Below are 27,967 nucleotides of genomic sequence, written 5' to 3'. Positions count from 1 at the left end.
CATAGAGGATATTGTTCATACACATATAAACATGAAAGTATGGGCTATAACCTTTTTATGCTCAGACTTGTGTCTCTTTTCTTTGGTCGAGCATGTACCGTCATAGAGATTTTCATGCTATAATGCTGGGAATAACAGTCTATTTGATACTGGCTGTGTGCCAAGAAAGAGAAAGAGTGATCATGTGTTATGCCTGTTTCACACTCATGACTGGCCCTGCAAGCAGATAGAAGACCCAACAAGAAGCTAGTGTAATAAAGGCATATTGTTCAATGTGAGATGTTTTATGGTAGTGGGCTACCCCATGGGGTCCAAACTGGTCTCATACTTTTGGACTACACTGTATTAGGCTGTGTATAACAGTAATGATGATATTAAGTCTTAATGAGGGCTCCACTGAGCACAATACAAACTGTAAAGCCCACGATAACTGATTTTCGTTAGATTCATTTCTTTTTCTGAAAGTAGTTTGGCTGCAATCTGTGGATGTCTGGGCGAATTGCCCCCCTTGATGGAGTAAGCTTCACCCTGAGGTTAAGCAGCATGTGACTGGCTCAACAAAGAGGAGGGGTGCCCGCAGAAAACCTTCAAGAATTTAAGCCTGGGAAAGCATCACATGGGCTTTTCTACTTGGCTTCATTTCTCGGCGACTGCTCTGTCTCTGAAGTGCAAACAGAGCTGTAATGTGGCCATTGATTATCATTAGTTTCATGCTATATTTTGTTCCCTCTTACCAACAGTTCCCCCGTCCGTGCGCCACCCAGCAGGCCCTGCGCATCAAGGAGTGCTGCCCGCCTTGGGAAGGGGACGGCTCGCCCTGCGGAGCCAGCTCAGGCCGGGGCTACTGCCAGGATGTGGTGGTGTCGGACCGGCCCGACGGGCCGCAGTACCCCTTCTCCGGACTGGACGACAGAGAGAAATGGCCCTTGGTCTTCTACAACCGGACTTGCCAGTGTGTAGGAAACTTCATGGGTTTCAGCTGTGCGGATTGTAAGTTTGGTTACTTTGGTGTGAACTGCAACGAGAAGAGGGAGTCGCTCCGGAGGAACGTGTTCCACCTGTCCAGGGCCGAGAAGATCAAGCTGGTGTCCTACCTGAACCTGGCCAAGCAGACCATCAGCAGGGACTATGTGGTGGCCACGGGGACCTACAGGGACATGGAGAACGGCTCCATCCCGATGTTCGTCGACGTGTCTGTGTATGATGTTTTCGTGTGGATGCATTACTACGTGTCCCGGAACGCGCAGCTCGGGGGCCCGGGGAACGTGTGGACCAATGTGGACTTTGCCCACTGGGCGCCAGCGTTTCTCCCGTGGCACCGCGTGTATCTGCTGCACTGGGAGCACGAGATCAGGAAGCTGACCCGAGACACGAGCTTCACCATCCCGTACTGGGACTGGAGGGACGCCCAGGGCTGCGATGTGTGCACGGACGAGCTGATGGGGGGACGGAGCACACAGGACCCCACTCTCCTCAGCCCAGCCTCGGTCTTCTCCTCTTGGAGGGTAAACAACTGTTTTTTCTTTTCTCCCCCCCACCCTTTCCTTTTATTTTCTTCCCTTTTAATTTCTTAAGAATAAATAACAACAATAAATGATACTTTGTATTTGGTAGATAAATGGAAATAGGTGCACATCTGTAAAGACCTTTTTTTTTTTTTTATTGAGCACAAACAATATCCTATAAAAAACCAACATGAACAATCAACATTACTGGGATGTGCAAAGGGGAGGTATGAAACCCAAAAGGGCTTATATGAAAACCTCACCCAACATATTCAAAGATCAAATTTGTTACGGTTTAAAAACAATAACATAGGAAAATCAAAAATAAGTATAAAAGTAAGAGATTAAACAGTAAATATAAGGAAGTAAGGAAAAAAGTAAGTAAGGAAGAAAAAAAAATACATACATAAATGAGAGACATGTAGTCCAGTTATTCTGTGTATACAGGGCCGGCCCTAGGATTTTGGTGGCCCTAAACAAGATTTTTGTTTGTGGCCCACTCTAAGCGCAAACACCAAATCACTGGTTAAAACTGAATACAGACATGTTTATGCCCTCTGAGGTTTGAGGCCATTTTCTTGACTTTTACATATTTTCTTAAATTGATCTTTTTAAGATACTTGCAGATGTAGCCTAACAATACTCAAGTGTTTTATGTCTAAATATTAGAACCTCCGCTGTAAGCACACTGAGGCCAATTTGTCCTAGAACCCTGTATAAAGAAATAATTTAGGCCAAATGCTGAAAATTTGAGGTCTGCTTTTTGAAAAAAAATTCAAATCCCTTGTGAAAACACACCTTCAGTCATGAGAATGAACTGTTTTGGTGCTTGAAATAGGATATGAATACAGTAATAGATAAGTGTAGAAAACAAGTCTAAAATGAAATTTTGTAAGATTGCTTTTTGAGCACAAATGTTGTCATTCTGCCATTCTATTTTCACCAAATGTCTCAGATGTTAGATAAAAGAAGCTGAATATTGACTTCAAATTACATATAAAGCTCATAGCGTGCACGTGCAGACCTCAGGATGTTTAAATGACTTGAATGAACCCCGGTACCTTTCTGATCATGTGGCCCCCCACCTAACGGCTGTGGCCCTAAACAACCGCATAGAGTGTTTATGCCAGGGACCGGCCCTGTGTGTATATTGTAATTGATGGGTGTATCAATCCTGCTTATTCACTGTGCAGATACAAACTCCTTTTAAATCAATGAGTGCAAAAAAGGCCATTTCAGATTTCCATTGATCACCATTGTAAAAATGCTTTTACCTTGACAGTATTATCCCAACACCACACCAAGGTTAACTAGTCTAACTAAGGTCAGAATTCACTTTTCTCTATATTGCATTTATATTGTCTCTCCATGTGTGTGTGTTCAGGTGCTGTGCTCCAGAGCAGACGACTACGATGACAGAGGAGTGTTGTGTGATGCCAGTGGAGAGGGCCCATTGCGTCGTAACCCTGGGAACCACAACCGCAGCGTGGTCCAACGATTACCAACTTCAGCAGAGGTGGAGTTCACTCTCAGTCTGACCAACTATGATACCGGACCCATGAACCGCAGCGCCAACATGAGCTTCAGGAACACTCTGGAAGGTCAGATAAGCTCCACCACAAGTACACACACAAATAAAGACACACACACACACACACACACACACACACACACACACACACACACACAGACTGCCATCACTTACTGGGCAGCTCAATCTTAAATTATACACACCTCTGCACTGCTACTCTTCCATCACATTGTGCTAATCTGGTGCCCTGACTGACTGAGTGCTGGAGATGTGTTTGCTTCTCTGAATGTTGTTTCTGATTATTTTCTCTCTGACTTGTGTCCTCGTATGGCCTGTGTTTGTCTGCACTGAACTCACAGACTCCCGATACCTCACGTTACATCTTATTTGTGGTTAGGAACTGTTACACTACATCAGTAACACACCATCCTGCTCCTGTTGTTTGGCGTCTGTTCTTTGTCAGTGATATATGTGGCTTTACCAGTGTTTTACAGATGATACGTAAATGAAGCCGAGGGTTGCAAATAAGCAAAGTCTCAGGCGATTCTAGCAAATATCTGTGTGACAGTAAGTCAGCATGAATCCAGAAAGTGTAGGATGGCCAAATGACACATCTGCTTTCTATTGATAATAGTTTGAGTGTCACCGCAGAAGTATTCAAACAAAGCGCTGTCTCCAACATACAGCAGCTTCAGAGCCTTGTCATGGTTGCCACGGATACCTGGAGATGTATATCAGATCAGAATATATTCACATACTGTCACAAGGTAAAATGGTTCGCCGAAGATAAGCTTCATGGAAACCACCAGCTAAACAATACTCATGGGTTTCCATGGAGTTTTTCCTCAGTCGATGTGAGGGTCTAAGGACAGAGGATGTTGTTACGATGCCATGTAAAGCCCTTTGAGACAAACTGTTTGTAAAAACGGGCTATACAAATAAAATTGCCTTGCCTTGAAAGGTTAATATCCAATACAATATTTTCTGTAGTATTGAAACTAGGGCTGAACAATTTGGGAAATTAATCCAATTGCACCCCCCCCCAATATTGCACTTGCGATTTAATATGCAATTATTTTTTAAGTTCCTTATCATCTGTGTTATTCAACAGAAACAATACTTAGCTTGCATTATTTATCATGCCAACATAACAATGCATGATTAAGTCTTATGTAAACATTGATATGAAACTTGAGCAGAATCGCAGCCCGTGATTACAAAATCAGGTTTTATCATATTGCGATTTAATTGCAAATGCAATTAATCATTCAGCCTAAATTGAAACTTCAAATAATATTAGGACTGTCCCTTTTTTTCATTCAGCAGTAAAGTCCTACCCACACAATGCATGTATCAGGTAGTCCACACCACACACCTGACCTTTGTGTTATGTGTGCTAAAGCTAAATTGCTCACATGGCAACAACATCATCATCCTGAATCTCAGCCTGAGGAAGAATTCCTATGGTTGTTTATATTATATGTCGAAAGTGAAATCGAAGCTGACAGCGCTCAGTGTTTCAGAGACAATAATGATCCTGTTTTTGTTTTTCCTATACCACTACATGTTGCCATCTTTCCACTGCTGATGCGTGACCTCTCACCCTGCAGGATTTGGGGATCCTCGGACCGGGCTGGGAAACAGCTCTCGAATGGGCATGCACGCTGCCCTCCACGTGTTCATGAACGGATCCATGTCCTCGGTGCAGGGCTCAGCAAATGACCCCATATTCCTCCTCCACCATGCTTTTGTTGACAGGTGAGAGAGGACGCTCTCACGGAGGCACATTATGCGCTCGATGCAGGCGCATTTAGAGTAATTGCTCTATTTGTTTTTCTCTTCCAATGGCAGCATTTATGAGCAGTGGCTCAGGAGGCACACACCCTCTCCATCCCAGTACCCAGATTCCAACGCTCCTATCGGGCACAACGGTGGATATCACATGGTGCCCTTCCTGCCCTTGCACAGGAACAGAGACTACTTCATCTCCAGCAAAGACCTTGGATACGAATACTCTCACCTACTAGATGCCAGTAAGTCGAATTCAGAGGGGGTTGTTTTTCGATTTCCATTTTTCATTTGTATCTGACTAAGTCTATTACTGTTTTCCATTATCTGCTAATCTGCTTTCCATTCTCCCTCTGCATTTCTAAATATCCACACACTGAGTCTATTTCAGAGGAAAGTTTGAAACCATAGTTCCTTATCTCAAAAAGATATCCTGACTGTGAAAAGATAATAATGTATCCCATGCAGATTTAGTGTGTCTTTCTTTCCTTTTACCTTTTTAACTGAAAATACATATTTATATGCATATATACATATTTCTGCCTGCTTTCCTGTGATCAACTCTCTGCCCTTTCCAGATCAGAGGCTGGCAGAGTTCATGCGACCTTACCTGGAGGCGTTGAAAGATGTGTGGCCCTGGCTGCTGCTTGTCGGGCTCTCGGGAGGGTTTGTAGCACTGGCCGTCACCGTTGCCATAGTCGCTGCAAAACGGCGATACCGCAGGCTGCAGTGGCTGCCTGTGAAGAGGTGGAAAAACTTATTTACTCTTCTAGAGAGACAGCCACTTATCTCGAGCAATGACACTGTGGAGAGCAGCCACCGGAACTACCAGACAACTTTGTTAGGGCACAGCCAACCCTGTGAAGAGATATACACTGAATCTGAAAAATCTGAGGATTTGTAATATCAAAGGCATGTAAAATATATATTATATCGACTAATTGTAATAAATATATAATCTCTATTAAAGCTGATGTATTTAAACTGCGGAGCGTGAGAGTTTTGAAATAGGCTTAGCTCAACTTTTCAGTATGTTCCACCCACAACTTGTAACTTCTCAAATTCCTCCCAGTAGGTCACTTTAGACACGGTGTGTGAAACATTTATGGCTCTTGTCATGGAAATGTTCCATAGTGACGCCTGACATCTTTTCTCCTCTATGGTTTTAGCCGATTACCTTCAGATTCAGGCTGTGCAATGTGTTGCATCAGTCATATACATTTAATATGAAGTCATGACAGTCTACATGCATCCAGCTGCCACTCATGAGGAACTAAGGCAAACTCTTGAGATGTGTCTTCAGGGAAGAGGAGGGCTCTCTTCTGTTATCTTTACGTGGGAGTTTGATTAACATGTAAATTTATACAGTACATATCTGTGGTGTGAGGGGAAGAGAACGAGGTGATAATGTCTGTTGAGATGTTAAGGTCTGACACAGAGACACAGCACCAGGACGGAGCTCAGTGATCTAACCATATAGAAGTTAGATATGTTTTAAAAATAAATTATGACATTTATTACAGTCACCTCAACGACCAACGTAGCATGTGGGTCAAAATCTTCTCTTGAGAGCCGTCTCCTGCTCTCATTCATCACTTCATCAAGGTCCCACGAGGTCGGAAGAATCTGGTCATGTAGTTCACCATCTCTCCCTGTCTCACACATACACCATCCCACTTTTAAAAGTTGAACACAAAAGTTTATTTTTGGTAAGACAATTTAGTTCCCTAATAACTTTACCCTTATGTCGTGGACTCATTCAGCCACATTTATTTCAAACATTCCAAGCCTGGACACATGCTGTCTACTAGCATAGCTTTTGTTTTTGTTTTCTTTTAATATAACACAGGACTTTGCCCAAAATACTTTGTATTCATTTGCCATTTTTCAGAGAGTATTACAGTACATTCTGATGATTAAAGTGGTGCCATGTTGTTTTGACAAAAAAAGGATAAATACAGCATTGATCATTTGGAAGCAGAACTTGTACAAAATATACATTAGGTATAATCATGTAAAAAAAATTAGGAATCTACATGAACAGAGATAAAGGTGGGACAGTTGGAGCACATGTGCCAAACATTTAATTTCTAATTTAAAAGTTTCATTTTTATAGAGTCTCTTATAACACAGTGTATCTGGAATAAAGATTTTTACTTTTACACATTTTTGAGAACCAAATTTCCTACTCAAACTACAGAGCAGCTTCATCATCACACAAACAGCTTTTAGTCTGATGTGATGCTGGTGGACAAAACAATGCAACAATTATACAATTTCTGAGTATGAAGAGAACAAATGGAAATGTACAGATGGAATCATCTTTAACTAAAACCCTGTCGAAACAGAAGATAGTCACAACCGTGGTCCGCTGGGACGTTGAGTCGTCCACGTGAAAGGCTTTACGGGTGTGAAGTTAAACTTGGTCTCGCATGACGCCTACATTGTTGTGTCTTATTGTGTGATGTTACTCAGTGCAATTCAAAAGTGTGTCATGGTCTGACTTGATTGAAGGTCTATCAAAAGTCAGAGTTCCTCCTCTTATCGTTCAGTCGTTAAGTGAAAAAACTGTAAAAAATACATCAATATTCTTTTAGCATACCAATCTACATAATGAACAAAAAAAAAATCTTGGGGAAAACAGGCAAAACCAAGAAAGTTCACTACAGAGTTTTCTCAGTTAGTGGCTGTAAATGTTGAGGAGTCGAGGCCAAAGTTCCATGACAGCAAAAGAGGCGACTCTTTAAAGAGGTAAAGGATGGACTGTGTGGCCTTGGATTCAGCGAAAGTTACACACTGTGTTTCCATCTTAACTCCTTATCATTCGTCGTCGTCGTCCTCGCTATCAGACTCTTCGTTTTTCTTCTCGCTCTCCTTGGGCGGTGTGACTGGGGGAGGCAGGTCCAGGCGAGCCCATGACATCACCTCGGACTTCTTCATGGCCACCTCGATCTTTGCGGCCATCATGTTCACTAGGCTTTTGCTCACATCTATCACCTGGACAAGGGAAGAAAGAAACAGGTGTTAAAAAGAAAAGGCCTAAAGCAAACCTGCTATCATTCTATCACTGAATTAAATATGGTTTGTAGTCATTAGTCACTTCATTTTATTCACTAATTCTAATGTAATTATGTTGCAAATTGTATTTTATACAATTTTATCAGTGCTTTTATTATTCATTTTCTTGTGTTCCTTTCTATTTGCTAATTATACCATAGCTATTCCATTGCATCACACTGTCAGCTTTTGATGTAATTTGTCCTTTTGTCATCTCATCAGCTCGCGGTCCAACCAGAGCTGTAGTGAGATGTATTTTTCAGAAAACGATCTGATCCAGCAGACTGAGATGCTGCAGTGGGGATTAAAATTTCAGCCTGGAGCAAGGCAGAAAAATCTGTGAGACAACAGATTGCCTGTTCGCCAGACTACAGCGCAGATAAACCTGTCTGGCAAAAAGGTGTTAATTATGGGCCGTTTTAAGTGCTGTTTCAACTGGTGTTGTATATTCAGGTGCTGATTAATTATATTAATTAAAGTACTATTGATGCTGTTGAGATCCCCAACTCCAGTGAGACATGTTTATTATTGTTTGATATAGTATAATGACCGTATAGCGATGCTATATTGTGGTATCTTGAATGATTAAGAAGTATATAGGAGAGGTGGCGATGCTGTACTTACTCCCCACAGGCTGATTTTCTGCTCAAATTCCTTCTCTCCTTCAAATATGACATGAATGTCGAGCTGAGGGAATAAAAAGAGGAATAAACATTCGCCCCAAAAACACAATAACACAGCCATTGAGATATTGAATGAAACCAGCAGACAGACTATAATATCCCTCACCGTGGTGCTGTTTGCATCCACGTAGCAGAGCTCTGGGACGGCGTTCTTGGCGTAGATAGAGATGATGACCTGTGACCCAGTCTGGTGCCAATCAAACCGACAGGGAACCACTTTCTTACCCTGCATGGAGATTATTCACTGCATTAATTCAGAAATTTAGCCACAAAACACGTTGCAGGTGTTTACCGGACTCCACTAGATGGAGTCACAGCTGAGGCCTCCCCTCTCATGCAGACCTGCACATACTAAATGAAGACTTGCTGTGGAGCTGGCACGCCTACCTCATCTTTCTTCTTCCATAGATGTGTTCCCTTGGTGCAGCCCTCTTGGGAGAGGAAGGTGTTAAAGTCTGAGGTTTTCCTCTTACAGCAGCTCCAGTATTTCATCCTGGAGATGCAGGAAAGACATACACCCACTGGATTTTTTAGCAGTCAATAAAGTGTCACTCAAAAAGAGCAGCAAAAAAAGATAAACAGGAAGACAAACAGGGGCATACAAGTGTTGCTTTCCGTGCTTCACTTTTACTGAGAATATCCACCATTTCATGTCAGTGAAATGTGGAGATGGAAAGATAATGCCTGAATTAAGTAAGGTAAAAAAAAAACAAAAACAAAACAGAAGAAAAACAAAAAAACACATTAACACTGACCCTTCATGGAAGATTGGAAATCCAGAGTGGTATTGGCAAACATCAGAATCACTTGCAGGTCCGTCAAAACTCTGAAGACAACAAGATAAGATAAGATTTACTTGTCGCAGACATAATTACCGTATACATAGTACAATGTGAAATGTGTTATTGTGCCTGCTTCCAGAAATAATAAAATAAAAACAGTGTGATATAATATTACAGAAATGTAATATGAAAAAAGCACATAAAGTGTTGCATAAATATGAATACTATATGTTCATAAAGTAAAGAGTGCGCTGTTGAGAGTCCAAAAGTTTAAATAACACACATACGTGTGGTTTAATAGATGGAGCAGATTTTGTTTTTGTTTTTGTTATTAAAAATACAATAAGACAAACTATGCACGAATGCCAATTGGGCTTTCCTCAGCTAATAAAACTCACTGTGAAGAGTCACGGGATGCCTAGTTAGTTATTTAAACTGACTAATCCGATGATTATTTCTCCCAGTACTGTGTGGATGAATTGTAGCATGCAGGAGGATCCCCACAACTCTAATGCTACTTAAAGCCTCAAACCTGTTTTAGAATAGCATTGCAATGACTGAGGGAAATGCATGAGTAATAACTAATACTCTTTCCCTAATAAAGACCTTGGAGAGAAAATGTAAAAAGTACTACATTCAGACTCTAGCGAGACCTCGGCTGATTAATCAACTAAAAGCAGGCAGCCCTTGAGAGAATATCACATGGCAATCAAATCAGTTAAAATACAATTATGTAAATCATTAAGGTCCCACTCCACGCTTCGACAAAAGCTGTCAATGCAAATTTCACTAGTAATTTATGTTCAGATCTTGGGGTTTCTGCTCCGACAGGCAAGATTAGCTTGGGGAAAAAAAAGATGGTTTACATCAGAACACAAATGGAGGAGGAAAAAACATAAACCATTTCTATTTTCCCTTAAATCTTTTAAGATCAACAAGATTTGCTTTTCTTTTCAGTTAATGACATCTGATCGTATTTCTAAGATTTTTGTTTTTAAATGTGTGAGCCAGGTTTGGCTTACAAATCAAAGCATTAAAGCTGCTTCTGTGGCCAAACTCCTCCAGGCAAGACAGATGTTTTTACACACACATAAACACCATGAGTATTTATTCTACATGCTATGTCTACCCATTACACAGTGACACATTCACTTACCTTAGTGCACCCTCCGTTTTTACAGGACGTTCCGATCTTGATCTCGTCGCTATCTTCCTCTGGAAAGACAGAGAGAGGAAAAGAACTGACGTCAATACTTTGAAAAGCAGAAAAAAAAATGCACTCAGTTATGATGCGTTGTCCTGTCCCTGTCAGCTTTTACTCAAATGCCGTGATGTGAGTGACACAGGTGAGGACGAATTCCCAGCGGCCATCCATTAACTTTCGCTGTCAACATGACCTTCCTGTCTACTACAACAAGAAGTGGATGGTGATCTAGGACACAGAGGGCAAAATAAAACATGGAGTAGAGAGGAGGAACATGTTTCACCTTTCGTCTCGGCTGTGTTGTCAGACAGCTTCAGTTTCTCCAGAGCCTGCTTCAGAGACGCAGAAACTTTATGCTGCAATCTCACCATCGGCTCATCGGCACTGCAACAGGAATAATAATAACTCATGACACAATGACAAATTGTTAATTTTGCTAATTGAAAACAGTTTGGATGGATCTTTCAGTGAGGAATACATTTTTTGGGGCAAAAATCAATTGAAAACGATATTTCTGGTAGGAAGCCACCCAAAGACCAATAAACTACTTAAAAAGAATTTCTCTATTCAGTAGTAATCGCTTCATCAATCAGTGGTCTACTTTCTTTTGAACTTCGGTGAAAAGTACCCCAGATAAAAGACCAGAGAACGTCTCTGACTTTACTGTGGATCCTCAGCGTGCGTTTGATGATTTCATGCTGATTTAATACCTCTGATACTGTACCGATCCCTTTATGCATTTGATACTAAACCAGAATAATTCAGAGCAGAATGTAGTCTTTGGTGCTAATGCAGATATACGGTCTTAACCTTAAAGTCTAGCTCATGTAGTTAGTGGAGAAAAGCTCATTCTTTCTTTGCCTGTCGATTTTTATTTTGTAAAATAAAATAAAAAAACAATTTCAAGTTTTGAGATAATTAAATAAATACACATTTAGTGCAGAATAAATCTCCATCAACAAAATCATTGATGCTTTAATAGAAGGAAACACAAATAACAAGATCTCAGGGTATTCCTTTGGTATTGATTAACATATAAAAATCTCTGTTTGCAGCCAACTATACCTTGGTCTGCGTATCGCCTCCTGAGGCTTTGGCGCCGAGATGATGTACTCGTTAAACTTTGGTTTTTGGTCATCTCCTTCCTTTTCTGCCGACGACGTCACATCTGGTTTCACCGGCTCGGGGGGCTTCTCTTTGTTATGGGGGCCTTTTGTGCAGCCCTGTGAGAAAAAAAAAACAACTGTGCTGAACTCACCAGGAAAATCAACACAGAAAAAGGTGGCAGTCGATGTTTTATGAAGCCATGAAACAAAAAAAAAGGACAACAGGACCGTAGAGGATTAAAAGTATGGATTAGAACAGAGGCAGCAAACTCACAGCAATGCTGAGGAAGTCTGAGAAGTCGGTCGTTCTTCTCTTGCAGCAGGACCATCCCTGGAGGAGGGTACAGACAGAGACATTAATGTTGACCAGGCAGCAGGACAACAGGACACAAGCTGACTGTACATTAATTTACCTTCAATGCATCATGAAATACTGGCACCCCGGGGTGATAGGTGCAGCCATCTGTGAAAAGAATGCACGATAATGACTAAATCTATAGATGAGTTAAAGGTAAAAACCAACATGAAGCATCTTAGTGAGGCTGCTGAGGCACCACGAGCTGCTACAGTACAGCAGCCTCACTGCTGCCTAGTAACACAAAAGATATTCCCTCATTTGGTGTTGATGATGATGATGGTGGTGCAGAACGCCGTTTAACGCGTCGCCCCAAAATCTCCCTCAGGTGTTCAGCTGGGTTGAGTTGCGGTGACTGTGAAGGTCACGGCAAATGATTCACATAATTCTCATCCTCATCAAAACAGCCAGTGACCCCCTCGTCCCCTGCAGGTGGGGGCAGGGAGAGGGGGGTGGGGGGGCAGTCATCCCGTTTCTGCGCTCATTTTTCAAGCTTTTACCCTTTAATACATCACCTGTCCTTAGACTCGCAAAGGATTAAAACTTTCATCTTTCAAGAGAAAGGGTTCACCTTAAATTGCTCGGGGTGCCAAATTGCCCATTTATTTTACAGAATGCTGAGTAAAGTTGCAGGGGGAGTAGGTTCTGAATGTGGCGAGGCGTTCTGTGAGTCAACGATTACAAGAAATCTATGGCCGTTTTCGGCTGTTTTGATGGGCGCCGAGCCTTTCTTAGTACAGCACTTGCACATCAATGGTGTCTTGCTGATCCTTTCATGTGCGGTGCAACTTCTCTCAGAGGACCTGGGTCGGGAGCGTGTGATGCTGCCTTCACATGTTCCCTGTCAAAGTGACTTGTTGCAGATGGAGGTGCTCACGGCTGGACAGAACTACTCCAAAGTGACGCCTTCAACAAAGTAACATGAGGTAATTTTAGACGCTGGTTACTGCAGCATTTGGAGGATGTATGGGGTGAAGTAACAACAATGTGCTGTTAAAGTTTGGATTCCAATTAGCCGTCATGTTGAAGTGACTGAATGGAAATGGAAATTGAGTGCAGATTATATATCTATCAGAAAAAACCATTTGGTATGTAATTAAGACCAGGACAAGTTCTTTGTGCTCAGAACATACTGTGATCATTTATGGACAATTCTAACAACCAGACCACAGATCTGTCAAACTAAAAGACACAAAAGGATGAAAAGAATTTAAACTTGTATAAATAATGATGATTTTTTAATGTTTTTCAAAGCTACTCCGCCTTAAACTTCCTTTTTGATAAAAATAGAGTATAATTTTCCTCCACCTATTGCATAAAATTTATGAAATGATTTGCATTCGTCCTTGTGGAGTGCAGCAAAACAAAATACATACATAAATGATTAACTCGGGGCATTACACTCTCCTTTTATCCAAAGAAGAAATTGCCGTGGAAAGAAAAAGTCTTTCACACACAAACACAAAGAATATCCAAAAAAAAAAAGAAAGACTATTTGAAACAGACGCAAGATGGTAATATTTAAATAATAATACATTTTAAACAAATTCATTTAGGATATACTTGAGATATAATGAGAAATTACTTTACCAAATGATAATTTGAAATTAGCCTTAAATAAAACGTACGGCATGACTTGTTAAATAGTGGGAGCTGTCATAAAGGACAAATCACTGTGGAATGAAATAAAAATCTGATTGGGTGGCACCAAAGATCAAGCATCTTCCTTACAGTACACTTGAGCCGCGGTCGTTCCGTGCCACCGCCTTAGATACACATCTTAGATAGAAGGTAATGATAATAGACTCTACTGCTATGAAAAGAGGCATCCTATTAAAATGGAAATTAGACTTGATTCCTGTATTGAGCATCTAGCGATACACAATGTTATATTACCAGAAGACAGAGGAGAACATTTCTAACAAATGGAAATAATGGACTTTGCAGAGGTTTTTTCAGGGGCCGGAGACATTATTACTACCTTCAAAGTTAAATTCTATTCAGATCAGTGCTTCAAAATGAACAATAGTCTAAAGAACAAACTTTATGTTGAATGGCTCAAGATCAAGTGAACTACCTACACAACTTTGTTTTCCTGTGTTTTCCAAGTGGTTTTGCAGCGGTACTGCACTTCTGGAAGCACACACAGGTTTTACAACAAAAAAAGAGGAAAAATCAAACATTCCCTTTGTGTTACAAGCTAAATGTGCCAGGAATTAATAATAGATAACTGGTGTTTCTTGCCAACTAAACCATGCCCTCCTCTGTATTTATGGAGGAAACCTAAGAAAAGCCAATTATGATTCAACAGTGGCATTTATATGGTCATAGTTTTGTGTGACAGCTATTGTAACATTAAATCAGGTATTCTGGAAGACATACTGTAAACATATCATGACGGCATATTGGTCAAAGGTCCATCTGTAACAGAGGTCGCGGCTCACACTGATCTATGCTTTACACCTGGCCGCAGACAGGGTGGGATCAAAATATACTCTGGCTTTCCTTAGGCATCTTCCTTCCTTCCTTCCTTCCTTCCTTCCTTCGATTTGTTCTTTCTCAGATTTTGGTGCCTGTAGTCTTGCATGTCTGACTGTTTAAGGACAGACATGCCATAAATATGTGCTTTTACTACTACTACTACTACAACTACTATACCTGGATAAAGTGGTTTTAACATACTTTCACATAATAGTGATGATTGCATTAATCCAGTTGGCGCCACCGTTACCTTCACTTTTACACCTCTGCAGCAGGCTCTCTAACAACTTCTCTGACAACATATTTGAAATTGGCGATTTGCAAACAGCCCCAGAGAAGCTGTTCAAAAATGTGTCATTTGAAAGATGTCTGAACCACTTGCCAACCGGTCTGGTGCACTAAACATGGTGCTTTAACTTTTGCTTGGTGGGATGAACACAACTTTAAAAGATGAGCCTCACTGTTGACTGCTTTACTCGGATTAACTGTCCTCCGTCTGTTTCACGAGTTACTGCACGAGCTGATCTATGACAACACAGTCCTGGTTGTGGGATAATATTGAGAAACGTGCTGCAGATAGTTCATGCTTACTAAAAATAATAATAAAAGGTAGACTAACTCGTTTCTGAAACTTTAAACACACTGAACTCAGTCTGGGACAATGTCTCTGTAAAGTCAAACGTCCCTCGGCTAATCACACGAGTTTAACATGTTGATAGCACCGTGGTGAGCACCGGGCTGTTATTAGCTTATCGGGCTTACCGGCTACAATAGTATTAATGAATGAAGTTTACACTTTAGAGTCCAGCCGGCTAACACCAGGTTAGCTAACTTACATGGGCCCAACAGGCCTGCTCGCTGGAGAAATTTCTAGATGAGCAGAGGTTAGCTTGCTAACACACTGGTACAGGGCAACAGCGAGAGTTTACTAGGACACTACTCACCGTCCGGGTTGTTTTCTGGATCAAACCGCTGTCCACATCCCTTATTATAACACAAAACAGACATGGTGGAGAAACGAACAAGTCAAAACTGGTGGCCAGGTTTGTAATGAACCGCTAAGGAGCTCGTGTGAGGAAGATAACGAGTCGCTGCCGCTCGCCGCATGAACTGCTGTACACTACACTGAGTGGACGCACTTCCGGATGTTGTCGGCTACACTCGGCAAACATCGGAAGCCAGCCCGAGCCCAACCCGCCGCCGCCACCTCCATCCTGAGCGCACCGTGTGGGTCCCACAGAAGCGACAACTGAAGCGGACCGCTTCTAAACTTACGTGAAGCGACGTGTTCCTCCAGACCTCGGACTCAAACCTTTCAGCCGACGGACACCAGACTGTTTGAAGACAGTTTTCTTTCAACTGCAACAGAATAAGCGGGACTATCCCACTGTACTCGGGGGTTACAGTGGTCAGGTGTACGAAACTGGGGCAATAGCTGTTTAGTTTTACGAGGAGGACTGCAGCCGGGTAGAGAACTGCCTGCCGGGATTTGTGCGCGTAAATTTTTTCTATTCGTGCATCAGCACCGACTTTTCCTCCACTGCTTTTCTTTTCTTTCCCTTCTTTCATATGATAAAACACTGTCGCAGAGAGGATGGGGATGGATTTACTTTCACTGATCACAGCTGTTTCTTCTAAAGGTAGGACACGCTGCTATGTGAGAGAAGTCTCCATAAATTGTATAATCAGGCGGCACACTTTAGTTACAGACGTGCAGTATCTTAATAAACTCGTGGATTTTGCAGGGAGATGAGACGAGCTCCACTGATTCTGCGTCAACATGGGAGATAAAAAATGCACCTCAGTTATATCTCCCGGGACAGGGTCTTCTCTGGCAGCCCATTGGGTCCTATTGTATTAATCTGTACCAGAATTCACACATACAAATGGACTCAAATTCTTATAATCACTTATTTTTTTATTATTATTATTATTATTATTATTATTATTTTTTACTTAGATGTATAATGATCAGGAAAAAGCTGTACTCAACATTCAGTACTAGGTACAGTCTACATTTAGTCCATACAATATTTAAAAGCATTTGAAATCAAACTGGCAGTTAATAAATGGATTTCAACTTTGACTGTGCATTTGGGTTAAGCTGATGATAACTTTTCCAGTTACGCTGTAAAAAGGTGTTATACAGTTGAATGCACAGTGTCAGATTATGATATCTCTATAGACCTTAGTTGCATTTGCTAATGCCACCATACCACCACTACCACCCTGGCTGAAGAATCAGCCCTGGTGCCTTTTAGGGAGCATTTCGTATTGTAACAATGATTGTTCCTGATCGCTGTGATTTTATATAGTGACATGATATGTTTCACTGAGGCTGTATAAGTGTGCACTGGGCTTTTTGATGTGGTTTGTTTAAAGGCATGTCAGACTTTGCCTCTGAGCCTTTCGGGAACAATATTCAGTGTTTGAATGCAAACAGTTTGAGCGCAACATTGAATATGCTATCATATCCCCGTGGTGATCAGCAGTGCCCCTGAAATGTCTGTAACTTTTGCCTCACAGTTCTCTGTCAGTTTTTTAGTGTGCAGACTGCATGTTTCTAGCAGCACACTGACTGAATCCAGATCTGTTTTTCTTTGTTATTCTCTCCAAATAGGGTGACTGGGTGATGGAATAGTGATGAAGGCTAATTGGTGGGGAAAAATGCTTTCTCTACCCGGCATCTCTCTACTTTTCCATTTCATTTGCTTCCTCCTCCTCCTCCTGCATTTCCCCTCAATCTGTGCTCAATTCCTGCCAGAACTTAGGTCAGGACAAGGCTTGCTGCTCTTCACCCAGCCAGCCTATAATGCTTCCATCTTTGAGAACTCTGCAACGAGAACCTATACGAGGAGCGAGGTCAAAATGGGCATCATTCTTGCTCCACCCAGATCCTTAGATATAAAATATTCCATTGCGTCTGGAGACAGTGAGGGGATCTTCCAGGCCGAGGAGTTTGTAATGGGAGATTTTTGCTTTCTTCGTATACGCACTAATGGAGGCAGCGGTGCCATACTTAATCGGGAAGTACAGGACAATTACACACTGACAGTTAAGGCATCCGCCCATGGAGGCCTAGAGGCCTTAGCAACTGTTTATATCAAGGTCTTGGATACCAATGATCTCCGACCTCTCTTCTCCCCAACCTCGTATTCATTCGTTGTCCCAGAGAGCGCTCCCGTGGGCACCAGCATTGGACGTGTAACAGCCACAGATGCTGACGTTGGCGCCAACGGGGAGTTCTACTACTTCTTCAGCAACAAGGTTGAACTCTTTGCCGTTCATCCGACCAGCGGGGTCATCACCCTGTCGGGTCAGCCCAGAGTGGACAAACGAAGCCGATTTGAGCTGGAGGTGCAGGTGGTCGACCGAGGGATGAAGCTCTACGGGAACAGTGGTATCAGCAGCACTGCTCGACTGGTCCTGACTGTGCAGCGGATTAATGAATTTGCACCTGTTCTCAGCGCAGTTGCTGTAGTTCCATCATGGACGGACAAGGACCCAGTCTACGCTATCGTGACCGTGGAGGACAAGGACGAGGGACTGTCTGGAGATATTGAGTGGGTTTCCATCATTGAGGGTGACCCCTTGGAACAGTTTGTTGTTGATCGATTGCCTATTGGGAATGAGTACAGAGTTAAAGCATCAGAATTTGTGGACTGGGATACATTCCCCTATGGCTGCAACCTAACCGTCCAAGCTAAAGACAGGGGTACACCTCCTAAATTCTCAAATATCGAGGTTATTCAGTTGTTGGTTACGAAACCAGACCCAGTGCTGGCAATGTTTGAGAAGGATGTTTATGTAGTCAAGCTGAGTGAAATAGCTCCCCCAGGCACGATTGTAGAGGTTGTGAAAATCTCCCCAGATTCTGTGAGTGTCAATTACAGCTTCAACAGCTTCTCAGATCCAATGTACTTCGATATAAACCCCTCCACTGGAGTTATTATGACCACAAGGCAGCTGACAGGGATATCACAGGATTTCATGGAGATGGAGGTGGTTGATAATACCAGTCAGCAGCGGGCAAGGGTCCAAATCACCATAGAGGATGCAAATGACAATTCTCCAGTGTTCAACAGGCCGTTCTATGACATTGCAATCAATGAGAGTTTACCTATAGGCACCATTGTTCTGGTGGTATCTGCTGTGGATTATGATAAAGGAGAGAATGCGTACGTAACACACACAATCAGCAGTGAGCCGTCTCTTCCATTTACTATAGACCAAGATTCAGGTGAAGTGAGGATCACAACAGACCTGGACTTTGAGTCCTCAGATGAGATCTATACTTTTGCGGTGCGAGCATCTGACTGGGGTTCACCCTATAGAAGGGAGAGTGAGGTTAATGTTACTGTTCGCATTATAAACATCAACGACAACCAACCTCTTTTTGAAAGGGTTTCTTGCAGGGGTATGATAAGCCGTGATTACCCTCTCGGCCAGACTATTGTCACCTTGTCAGCTGTGGACATGGATGAGTTAGGAATGGTGGCGTATCAGATAGTTGCTGGGAACGAGCTAGATTATTTTAATGTAAATCCAGATTCGGGGGCTTTGTCATTGAAAAGATCATTAGCGGCGGATAATTTAAAAAATGGGATATTCAACCTTAAATTGGTTGCGACAGATGGAGAATTTTCCTCTGATCCTACCTTTGTGAATGTATCCGTGGTGAGGGGTAGGGTGCCCCAAAGGGGGTTCAACTGCAAAGAGACCAGGGTGGCCCAGATGTTGGCAGAAAAAATGCTCTCAAAAGCGTCCGCCATGGCTAGACCAAGAGCAGATGAGAGGTATACAGACCTTTTCTCTATGAACACACAGCCCCCCCAGTTTGAGGCCCTGCCTACTAGTATTCTAGTGAGAGAGGACCTCGCTGCCGGAGCCAGTGTATTTCAGGTGAGAGCGCGAGACGGTGACACAGGCTTCAATGGCCGTGTTCTCTTTTCTATATCTGATGGCAACAAAGACAACTGCTTCAATATTAACATGGAGACCGGGTTGATAACTGTATTGCAGCCACTTGACCGTGAGCAAGTGGATCGTTACTTCCTCAATATCACCATCTATGATCAGGGTGTCCCTCAGATGTCCAGTTGGAGACTACTCACTGTGATCATCGAGGACGCAAATGATAACGACCCCGAGTTTTATCAGGACAGCTTCTCGGCTCTAGTGTCAGAAAGCGCGGCCGTCGGTATGGAAGTTATTACTATCATGGCGTTTGACAGAGACACGGGGCAAAATGGACAGCTCTCCTACGTGATGCTGACCAGTGTCCCTCAGTTTGGTATTGACAGTGAAACTGGGAGTGTATTTGTAGCCAGCACATTGGACAGAGAGATATTCCCAATGTTCACATTGAAGGTGGAGGTGAGAGACAAGGCAGAGAGAGGCACTCGAAGGTCATCAGTAACCACTCTAAGTATAATACTGGAGGATGTTAATGATTGCGCCCCAGCTTTCATTCCCAGCAGCTATAGCACTCGAGTGCTAGAGGACCTCCCACCAGGGGCCGTGATTATGTGGGTTCAGGCTCAGGATCCAGACGTCGGCCCCGGTGGACAGGTCCGATACTCCTTGATCAATGACTTCAACGGCACTTTTGAGGTAGGTGATGCCACTATTAGTGCTGCATTATGTTAATGTCTTTCTTCTAGACAGTTTATAATGTGTTGTATTGTAATGCTTTGTGCAGATCAATGCTCTGGGTGGGATGCTGAGGATTAGAAAAGAACTGGACTTTGAGAAACAACAATTTTTCAATCTGACAGTCCTTGCTGAGGACAGGGGAGTACCGAGTCTCAGAAGTGAGACGTTTGTGGAGGTGGAGGTGGGTAAGATGCATACAAACACACACAGACACAGACACAGATTTTGCTAGAACATTTAGGGGGATGTATTAACTTAAGTGTCAGTGTAAAGGATCCTCCCCTGAAACATTTTGATCATCTTAAACTTAATTTCCTGCATTCTGATGAATTTGCACCATTTTTTAAAATCTTTTCTACATTACTGTATGGTGTAAATGCTCATTTAGGTAGCAATGCTGAATATAATGTAGGAAGCCTCTCAAAAAGCACATACACACTGGATTATCTTGTTTGTTGCTGTCTTAGTGAGCTAGAAAGCATTTATTGGCAAGCAACTGTACCACAAGATTGGGTAGCAAACAGGCAAACAACACTTGTAAAAGTAAACTAAAAGTGAAAACATTAACTAAAGGTTAGGGTTTTGTTGGCTTTGAGACTTTTTGAGAAAGATGTCCTAATATTGGACCTCCTCCTCCTCCTCCTTTCTCCCTTGTGGCTCCTCCATGGTTATCAACCTGCCTGCATTCACACAGTGCCAGAGAGAGGAGGAGACGCTGTACTGCTGCTGACTGAGAAAACATCGCTGTGTTTGTGTGTGTGTGTCTGTGTGGGGTGTGGATAATTACATTTGCCACAAAAGATTCAAAAGATTCAGTGGTTGTATGAGCTCTTAATTCATATTCATATTTAGGGAGTAAAAACAGATCCAGCACTATAGAAAAAAAAGTCCTGTCAGAGGCATTGTTGTGTTTGTGTGTAACATTATAGCAGTCTACGCCTTTACACATACACACGCACATCCAACTTTGCGTCAGAATAAATTCCAATTATCAGTTTTATCAGCGAGGCATTAACACTGACAGTTTTGTTATTAATGCTCCCCACATCTTTTATTCTCAGATCCTCTGTAACAGCATTTACTACATCATGGTGCCCTTATAATCTAATTCAATTCATTTCGATATCTGCTTGTCATAATGCAGTTCAAGGCATCATCATATTGATTTAGTCACATTCATACACTATACTGCAAATTCTCAAAGTCAATTTTTCAATCAAAATTAAAGTGAAGTTTCACATTTCTTCAGGTGGTGGACGTCAATGAGAATTTGTATGCACCCTACTTCCCGGACTTTGCTGTGAGAGGCTCAGTGAAGGAGAACTCCCGAGCAGGCACCAGCGTCCTGACAGTCAGCGCTAAGGATGACGACAAGGGACGAGATGGTGTATTGAGGTACTCTGTCAGAGGAGGCAGCGGACTCGGCACTTTCACCATTGATGAAGACACAGGTGTGACACAAGATCGATTTTGAAGCCTATTTATGTAAAGTGAAAATCCAATAATGTAAAGTACCATGCTTTGAATATCAACATCTTAATACATCGCTTATCATTTCATTTTGTGGGGAATCTTATCTTTTCAGTTGCGTGTAGTTGCTGCTCAACCCATTTGATCCCATTTGTGTGTCAGACACAATGTGGATTTGTATCGCAAGTGATGGAAATAGAGACAAACCTTCACCAGTTGCATGTTTTTGAGTGAGTGTGTGTGTGCTTTAGACAGAGAGAGAGCAAAGTGAGTGCAAGGTACAGTCAGAGTCAGTGTGTTGATGGGGCCTCACGTGGGAGCTGTGTGCTGGGAGATCATTACTGTAATGAGGGCAGCATGGCAGCAATGTTGGCTGGGCCTCAGGCCGCTCAGTACGACTGATCCAGTGCTGTGTGGATAACATTGATCAAGGCTCTCCTGCACAGCGGCCCCATCCTCTCCAAGTGTAGTGAAATCACTGTGACTTATTTAAGGGGGCTTGATCCAAAAAAAGCATGTAGTTGTTTCCAACTGTCCTGCAGTGTCTAACCGCAGCTGAAAACATGTTGATCCAAATAGGAAGCAGTGACTCACTCAGCCAGGGAGAAAATGAATCGAAATAGGCCAGTTCGTAATAGTTCATATTGGCTCGTGTACAGAATATTGGGCCAACAGAATGTCATAAAAACATGCATAAATATGTACATATATGCATTGTAATAATATAGCTAGCTGGATAAGATCTTGGCATTTGCTATATTTCCATCAGGGAAATTGGACTTTTGTGAGCACAGAGATATTGCCTTGAATCAGAACTCTTTTCACATTAAAGCTTTGCAAATACCAATGAGAGAAATGTAGAAAAGCCTATGTGAAATTTCAATGTGATCTGAGTTAGATGCGACTGGTGTGTCTGAGGGCTCTGTCTTTCCCACTAAGGCTTGTTGCAGCCTCTGTCTCTATCCATGGTGCTGAAGCTGTTAAACCTAATCTCTCTCTATCCGTCTCTCTCCGCGGTGCTGAAACATTCAAACTTTGAGCTCTAAAATCAGTCCCTTACTAACTTATTCTCTATTCCCTGCATGATAGTGTAGGGTGCACCATAGTGAATAGTGAATAGAAACTCTGTATAAGCAAGTAAGACTGAGAACCTTAGTGAATTTTTTAAGCTTGAGGTGCATGTCACTCTGTTACTGCTCTAGTTTCCACTATGTCACAGTTCTTCCCGCTAAACCCCGTTTACTGAACTACAGCAAAATTCTAAGATCTATTTATGACTGATTAAGAGTTTTATTGACAATTTCTTCACTCATTACTCACTAACTTAATTACCACATTGCAAATGCAGTTTCACTCTTGTTTATTAATTAGTCATTTGAGAGGAAATTTCAAAAATTAATTTGCGTTTCATCTTCCCTCTGGAAGCTTTTTGTCTCTAGTTGCTACTTAAAATTAAGGAATATCTTTTGCAGTAATAATGACTGTTTGTTTTTTTTGTTTGCATTGGAAACCCCCCAGATTTTAATTTTGACAAGAAAGTCAACATTGCCTGTCACTGCAATTTACAATGTTAATATAAAACGTCTTGTTTCATTATACTCTTAGATTCTACTAATCACTATCTGATCATGTGATATAAAACACGTAAGTTATTATTAGCTGTTGCATCATACAGTAATTAGTAGGTAGGGAATATGGACAGACTTTGTAGATTTCCGTTAAAAACATTTACCTTGTTAACAAAATATAGATTTTAGTATTTTTTAAATAGCAACTGGGGAAAATGGAGAAACAAGTATTTATATCCACATATTTGCACTAGCAGTTATATAATCTGAACAATAATCTATAGTAAAGCAGCTGGTCAAATCAAGTATCAATAGCAATAAGCGGTGCAGTGACCAGTGGCTAAAAAAACAAGCGCTGGTGGTTAAATTTTAGCAGCTGGAGTTTATTTTAGAGTTTAGTTCAAGGGAAGAAAAGATGATGTTCCTTGTCTGGCCTCTCTTTCACCTCTGGTCACACTGGTCCCTACTGTACATGACTCGCACTGGAGGCCTGTATTGACCTTTAACTAGGCTAATTAGTATTGACTATAGTGGAGAGAGAAAGCGAGAGAGGAACAGATGGACAGGACAGAGAGGATGTCTCTTTCCCTCACTCTCTGCATCTCTATCTCTTCACATAACTATGCATATACTATACATTACAACCACGCTCGGTTTATACACTTGCTCATAGATAAAGTGGTGCACAGTGCATACACAGATCCCTACAGGATTCTGTAATAGTGATCGGCGCTTTTTATTCACTTCAGTATTATAACCTCAGTAACGAGCATCAGAGTCAGTGAGAAAGTTTATTGAGCGCAGATTTTCCAGGGGAAATCAGAGTGCCTGTTGGAGCAGAAAGTGAAAGGAGAGGGGAGTGGAAGTGAAGCGAAGAGAGGAAGGAAGAGGATGCAGGGGAGTCTGGAGTAGATAAAAAGTGTCATAAGAAAATACTGCGCTTTCCATCCCACACTTTTTTTCAATGCCCTTTTTTTGCGTTTGGGAAATTTAGTTTGCAAGTTGCAGCTGTTGTTATGGTTGTTTGTCATGATACAATAGCCAAGTGAGAAGAAAAGCCTTTTTTTTTGGAATCAGACAAGAGGATACTGTGAGCACCTGCCAAGTTCTCACTCTCATCAAAGAGTTTCATTTTCATCTTGTCGCGTAGAAGTCAGTGTTGTCAAGCGCGGACACAGCAGCAGCAGCAGCAGCAGCAGCAGCTCCGTCCTCCCGTCATGCATTTAGCTGCCATGTTGAGTGGCTCTGCTCTCACTGCTTGTCAATCTGCGGCTCTAAGTGCCAAAACCGAGTATGGGGAGGAGAAAGTGAGACAGAGAGTGAGACGAAGTAAAAGGGACAGAGAGAATGAGAAAATAGAGTGAGAAAACCACTTTGTTTATCCTCTCCTTATTTACGGCTTTGCCTCCCTTGTAGTTTGGGGATTGTGATGCTTCGTGTACGGCCCCGTGTGCACCCCATTGTCCGTCACATCTGCACTCTTCTCCCACATTTTATATTTAGATGTTTGAGATGACTCACACCTACAGTATGGGGATGGAACGTACTGGGGCTATCTATCAGAATAGAAGTAGGATCTTCTGGCTTAAATCCATAGCTCTCCTGCACTTTGAACAGAAATTGGTATTCTTGTCATTGGCTGGGGGGGGGGGCAAACCCTGCAATTTCTCATTGGGCAGCTGTCAGAAGCCCTTGCTCCTCTATTAGTGGGTGTGCAAGCTTCAGGATTTGTCACAGTCTGGATAAAGCATTCTTTAAGTTAGAGGCAAACACACTTTGTTAGACACCATCTACTCCGTATTTGGCAAGAAAAAAAAAAATTAGCTGGTTCTATATTTTTTTGATGTCCCCTTCTCTGCCTCTCACAGTTGTTGAGATGCACATCTCATCAATCTCAGGATTGATTGTTTGATATGGCGGTGGCATTAATTAGATTCTGGGAGCCCAAAACCTGTTTGTGTGGAACGTAGAAGGTGAATAGACATGACAGATGGACGTAAACCTGTGTACTGTGAACTCCTAGATTAGAAAATATGCCATGACCCTTCAATATTTTGTTCACTCTTTGAAGTGTGTTATTTATGGTGAGAATGGATGCTGTCAAGTCAGATTTATATTGAATTCACTGAATACTGCCTGTCGCTCTCAAAGTTCAAAGAGCTTTTGAAACAGCCAGCTCTGTTTTCCTCGTCTCTCTGTGTCGAGCAATCTGACGGAGATGAGATGTGGTTTGAAAAGGACATGGTCAAGGACGACAGAGCAAGGATGTGTTTTAGCAAACACTCTTACTATGCATTGCGCGCGCCCTGGGCAGCTGCTTACTCATAATCTGACATATACACACATGCTTTCTGGCGATAAGGTAACACCTTTGCCATGCATCCGAGGTCTGATTCAGTATACTCAAAGGCCACACAGTCACACCTCGAGTTACTGATTTGTATGCTTGTGTGACTTATCACATGGGCATGTGAGTGAAAGGCCAAGTTATGGAACAGTTGACATCTGCTGTGTGATGGGAAATCAAGTTAATTTCGCCAGCAGCACAAACAAATTAATATATGTGTGAAAAGATCAATTTCGTTTTTTTTTTTCTTTCTTATCCTTTCAGGAAGGATTGTTGACACTGAAACTGTCCGTAGGGGATTCTCACTGAACAAAATATTTGTCTGATTGTTTTTTTTGTGTTTTTTATGATATCTTGCAAAAATGTTTTTAATAGGGTGGCGGAGGTTAGGCCTGAAATCTGTCTTGGCCCTGTCTGCCTCCCTGGAGTCCTCCCAGGTCTTCATTTGTTTTGGTCAAATTAAATAGATATGGTGTTGTATTTTGCACTACATGGCTGTGCAAACACGGTGTTTGATGAAATGTGTTGCCTGCGTTATCTATCTTGATGCTCTCACTTGTCAAGTGGAACAGAGCAAAAACAGCCAGACTCTGATGTTGACTTACCTTACTGCTCTGCTTATTTGTAAACACAACACTTAGTCTGCCATGGCCGCTATGCGTTTGGAATGAAGTTGTGCGTCAGTATGGGTTTAGCATGACAACAGGGCAGCCAGGATGAAGCAGCGCTCCTAAAACTACAACCACCACCTCTATTCCTGATGCTGATGGAAACACTGACACAGTTTAAGGCACAAAAATGCACATGGGAAGACAATAAACTCACTAACATCATCCACATCATGATAAATTTAGGATATGCAAAAGAAAAAAAAAACATATTGCATTTTTGATATGTGCCACTATTACTGAACAAATCCTATTGTGCATCTGGGTATGTCAGGACACATTTTAGCTTCTCTTGTGATATGGATATTACACTTACTGTAATCATACTGCCTTTTCAATAACGATTTGATTAATTGTTCAGTCTTAATAAAAATTTTAAAAAAAGTGTAATTGCAGTGTTGAGGTTAAGGTAAGCATGACAGAGCCGGTGTAAATATTCAGCTGCTGACACATTCAGTCTGAGCCGGGTTTAGCATTTGGTTTGTGTTAATTGTTTGTGTACTCAAGCACGGATGCAGGCACTCTGCAGGCACTAACAAACACACATTATGTCTTAGCTCCCACCAAGCTGCTTCAACTTAGTGGAAGTCAAAGATTCATATGTTTCTGGAAGTATCAGCCTCCCACTCCCAGATCTGATGGAAGTGTGCACTGAACTGAAATGCATCAACTGACTTTACTTATTTTCCATTGATAGAAATGATAAAAGTATAAACATATATATATATATACCGGAAACGTATCTGTTATTTGATCCTAAATTAGATAAACCGTGACATTGCTTTGGTACTCTTAGTGATGTTTAGATATGACATAAATTGATGCTAAAACTTAGAGTGGGAACTCAGGTCTGAGGGTGTGTGTCATTTGTCCACTGTTTACACGAACAGTCCTGCATGACTGCTTTAAAAAAAAAAAAAAAAGAAGCACCGATGTGTCATCCATTGTGAGCGTTGTCCCTCCAGAGGTCACCATAGCTGTCAGCCACTCATCTTCCTTAAGGCCACTACACACACGCCAGTCAATGTGCGTGAATGTCTGGGTGTCTGCGTGTGTCTTTATTGTTGTAGGGCAGTTCAGGGTACGTTTAGCGCTAAGCAAATAGCAGCGGGAGCAGTTTGGTCAGCTGTGATTAGCTGTAGAGGAGCTGAAACATTGAAGGTGACTACAGCGGCGCCGCTAATGCCTGTGAATGTCACTGAAGCCGGGACACAAAGTTTACTCTGAATGTATGTCTTTGCCTCTGGAAACTTGGTATTCAAAGACTTTCCCCTCCGTGAGATCTTCTGCGGTTGTATTCTAGGGATGACACCCGGACTGCCCCCGCACACAAGCTGACACACACTCTCACACACACCTAATATATATGTATTCTCAAGCCCAAACAACAACCACATTAATCTTTCTCTCTGCTTCAACAGGCGTGATTTACACCGCTGGTATCCTGGACTGTGAGACCAAAGACTCCTACTGGCTAACAGTGTACGGCACAGACAGAGGGGTCACACCCCTGTCAGCCTCCATTGAAGTCTTCATCCAGGTACGCAGATTCCTCTGCCGGTATTTATATTATATTATGCATGCTTAAGAGGCCTCATACACAAGAGATGTCTTCTGGTTTTAGCACAGAGATAAGCATGAGCTTGAAATGCCAAGTAGCAGCTTTCAGTGTAAGACAAGGCTGTGCACTTCGCTTTCACGTTTCATCAGTCACAGAAATGCAACAACCTTGTGCTGAAAGTGGCAATAGACAATCCCCCCCCCCCC

At 42.1% G+C, this 27,967-nt stretch overlaps 3 protein-coding genes across 3 annotated transcripts in view; 2 read left to right on the top strand and 1 right to left on the bottom strand.

The window, feature by feature from the left end:
• The first annotated feature begins 635 nt into the window (after positions 1 to 635).
• Positions 636 to 5,754, top strand: LOC146974807 (tyrosinase-like). Its single transcript, XM_085798450.1, has 5 exons — positions 636 to 1,505; positions 2,890 to 3,106; positions 4,647 to 4,794; positions 4,888 to 5,069; positions 5,403 to 5,754. Exons 1-5 carry the CDS (start codon positions 684 to 686, stop codon positions 5,726 to 5,728), a joined length of 1,695 nt encoding a protein of 564 aa, XP_085654576.1. The 5' UTR covers positions 636 to 683; the 3' UTR covers positions 5,729 to 5,754.
• Positions 5,755 to 6,501: 747 nt separating this feature from the next.
• chordc1b (cysteine and histidine-rich domain (CHORD) containing 1b) lies at positions 6,502 to 15,619 on the bottom strand. Its single transcript, XM_085798451.1, has 11 exons — positions 15,437 to 15,619; positions 12,070 to 12,119; positions 11,931 to 11,987; positions 11,616 to 11,773; positions 10,834 to 10,934; positions 10,503 to 10,561; positions 9,320 to 9,390; positions 8,952 to 9,057; positions 8,671 to 8,790; positions 8,506 to 8,568; positions 6,502 to 7,821 (listed from the first exon to the last, which is right to left on the bottom strand). The coding sequence occupies exons 1-11, from the start codon at positions 15,498 to 15,500 to the stop codon at positions 7,645 to 7,647; spliced, it is 1,026 nt and encodes a 341-aa protein (XP_085654577.1). The 5' UTR covers positions 15,501 to 15,619; the 3' UTR covers positions 6,502 to 7,644.
• A 388-nt stretch (positions 15,620 to 16,007) lies between these two features.
• fat3b (FAT atypical cadherin 3b) overlaps positions 16,008 to 27,967 on the top strand; it is a 78,784-nt gene continuing 66,824 nt past the window's right edge. Inside the window, exons 1-5 of the mRNA XM_085798453.1 lie at positions 16,008 to 16,132; positions 17,113 to 20,105; positions 20,194 to 20,328; positions 21,397 to 21,598; positions 27,622 to 27,740. Of these exons, the coding sequence (XP_085654579.1) occupies positions 17,136 to 20,105; positions 20,194 to 20,328; positions 21,397 to 21,598; positions 27,622 to 27,740 (3,426 nt within the window). The 5' untranslated portion in view covers positions 16,008 to 16,132; positions 17,113 to 17,135. The remainder of the gene's footprint in view (positions 16,133 to 17,112; positions 20,106 to 20,193; positions 20,329 to 21,396; positions 21,599 to 27,621; positions 27,741 to 27,967) is intronic.

This window comes from Trachurus japonicus, chromosome 14 (genome assembly GCF_045865225.1).
Source record: "Trachurus japonicus isolate A0001 chromosome 14, Traja_1.0".
In the NCBI taxonomy this organism is placed as follows: domain Eukaryota; kingdom Metazoa; phylum Chordata; class Actinopteri; order Carangiformes; family Carangidae; genus Trachurus; species Trachurus japonicus.
The sequence above is the reverse complement of the archived record's forward strand: the minus strand, read 5'-3'. Positions and strand labels throughout refer to the sequence as shown.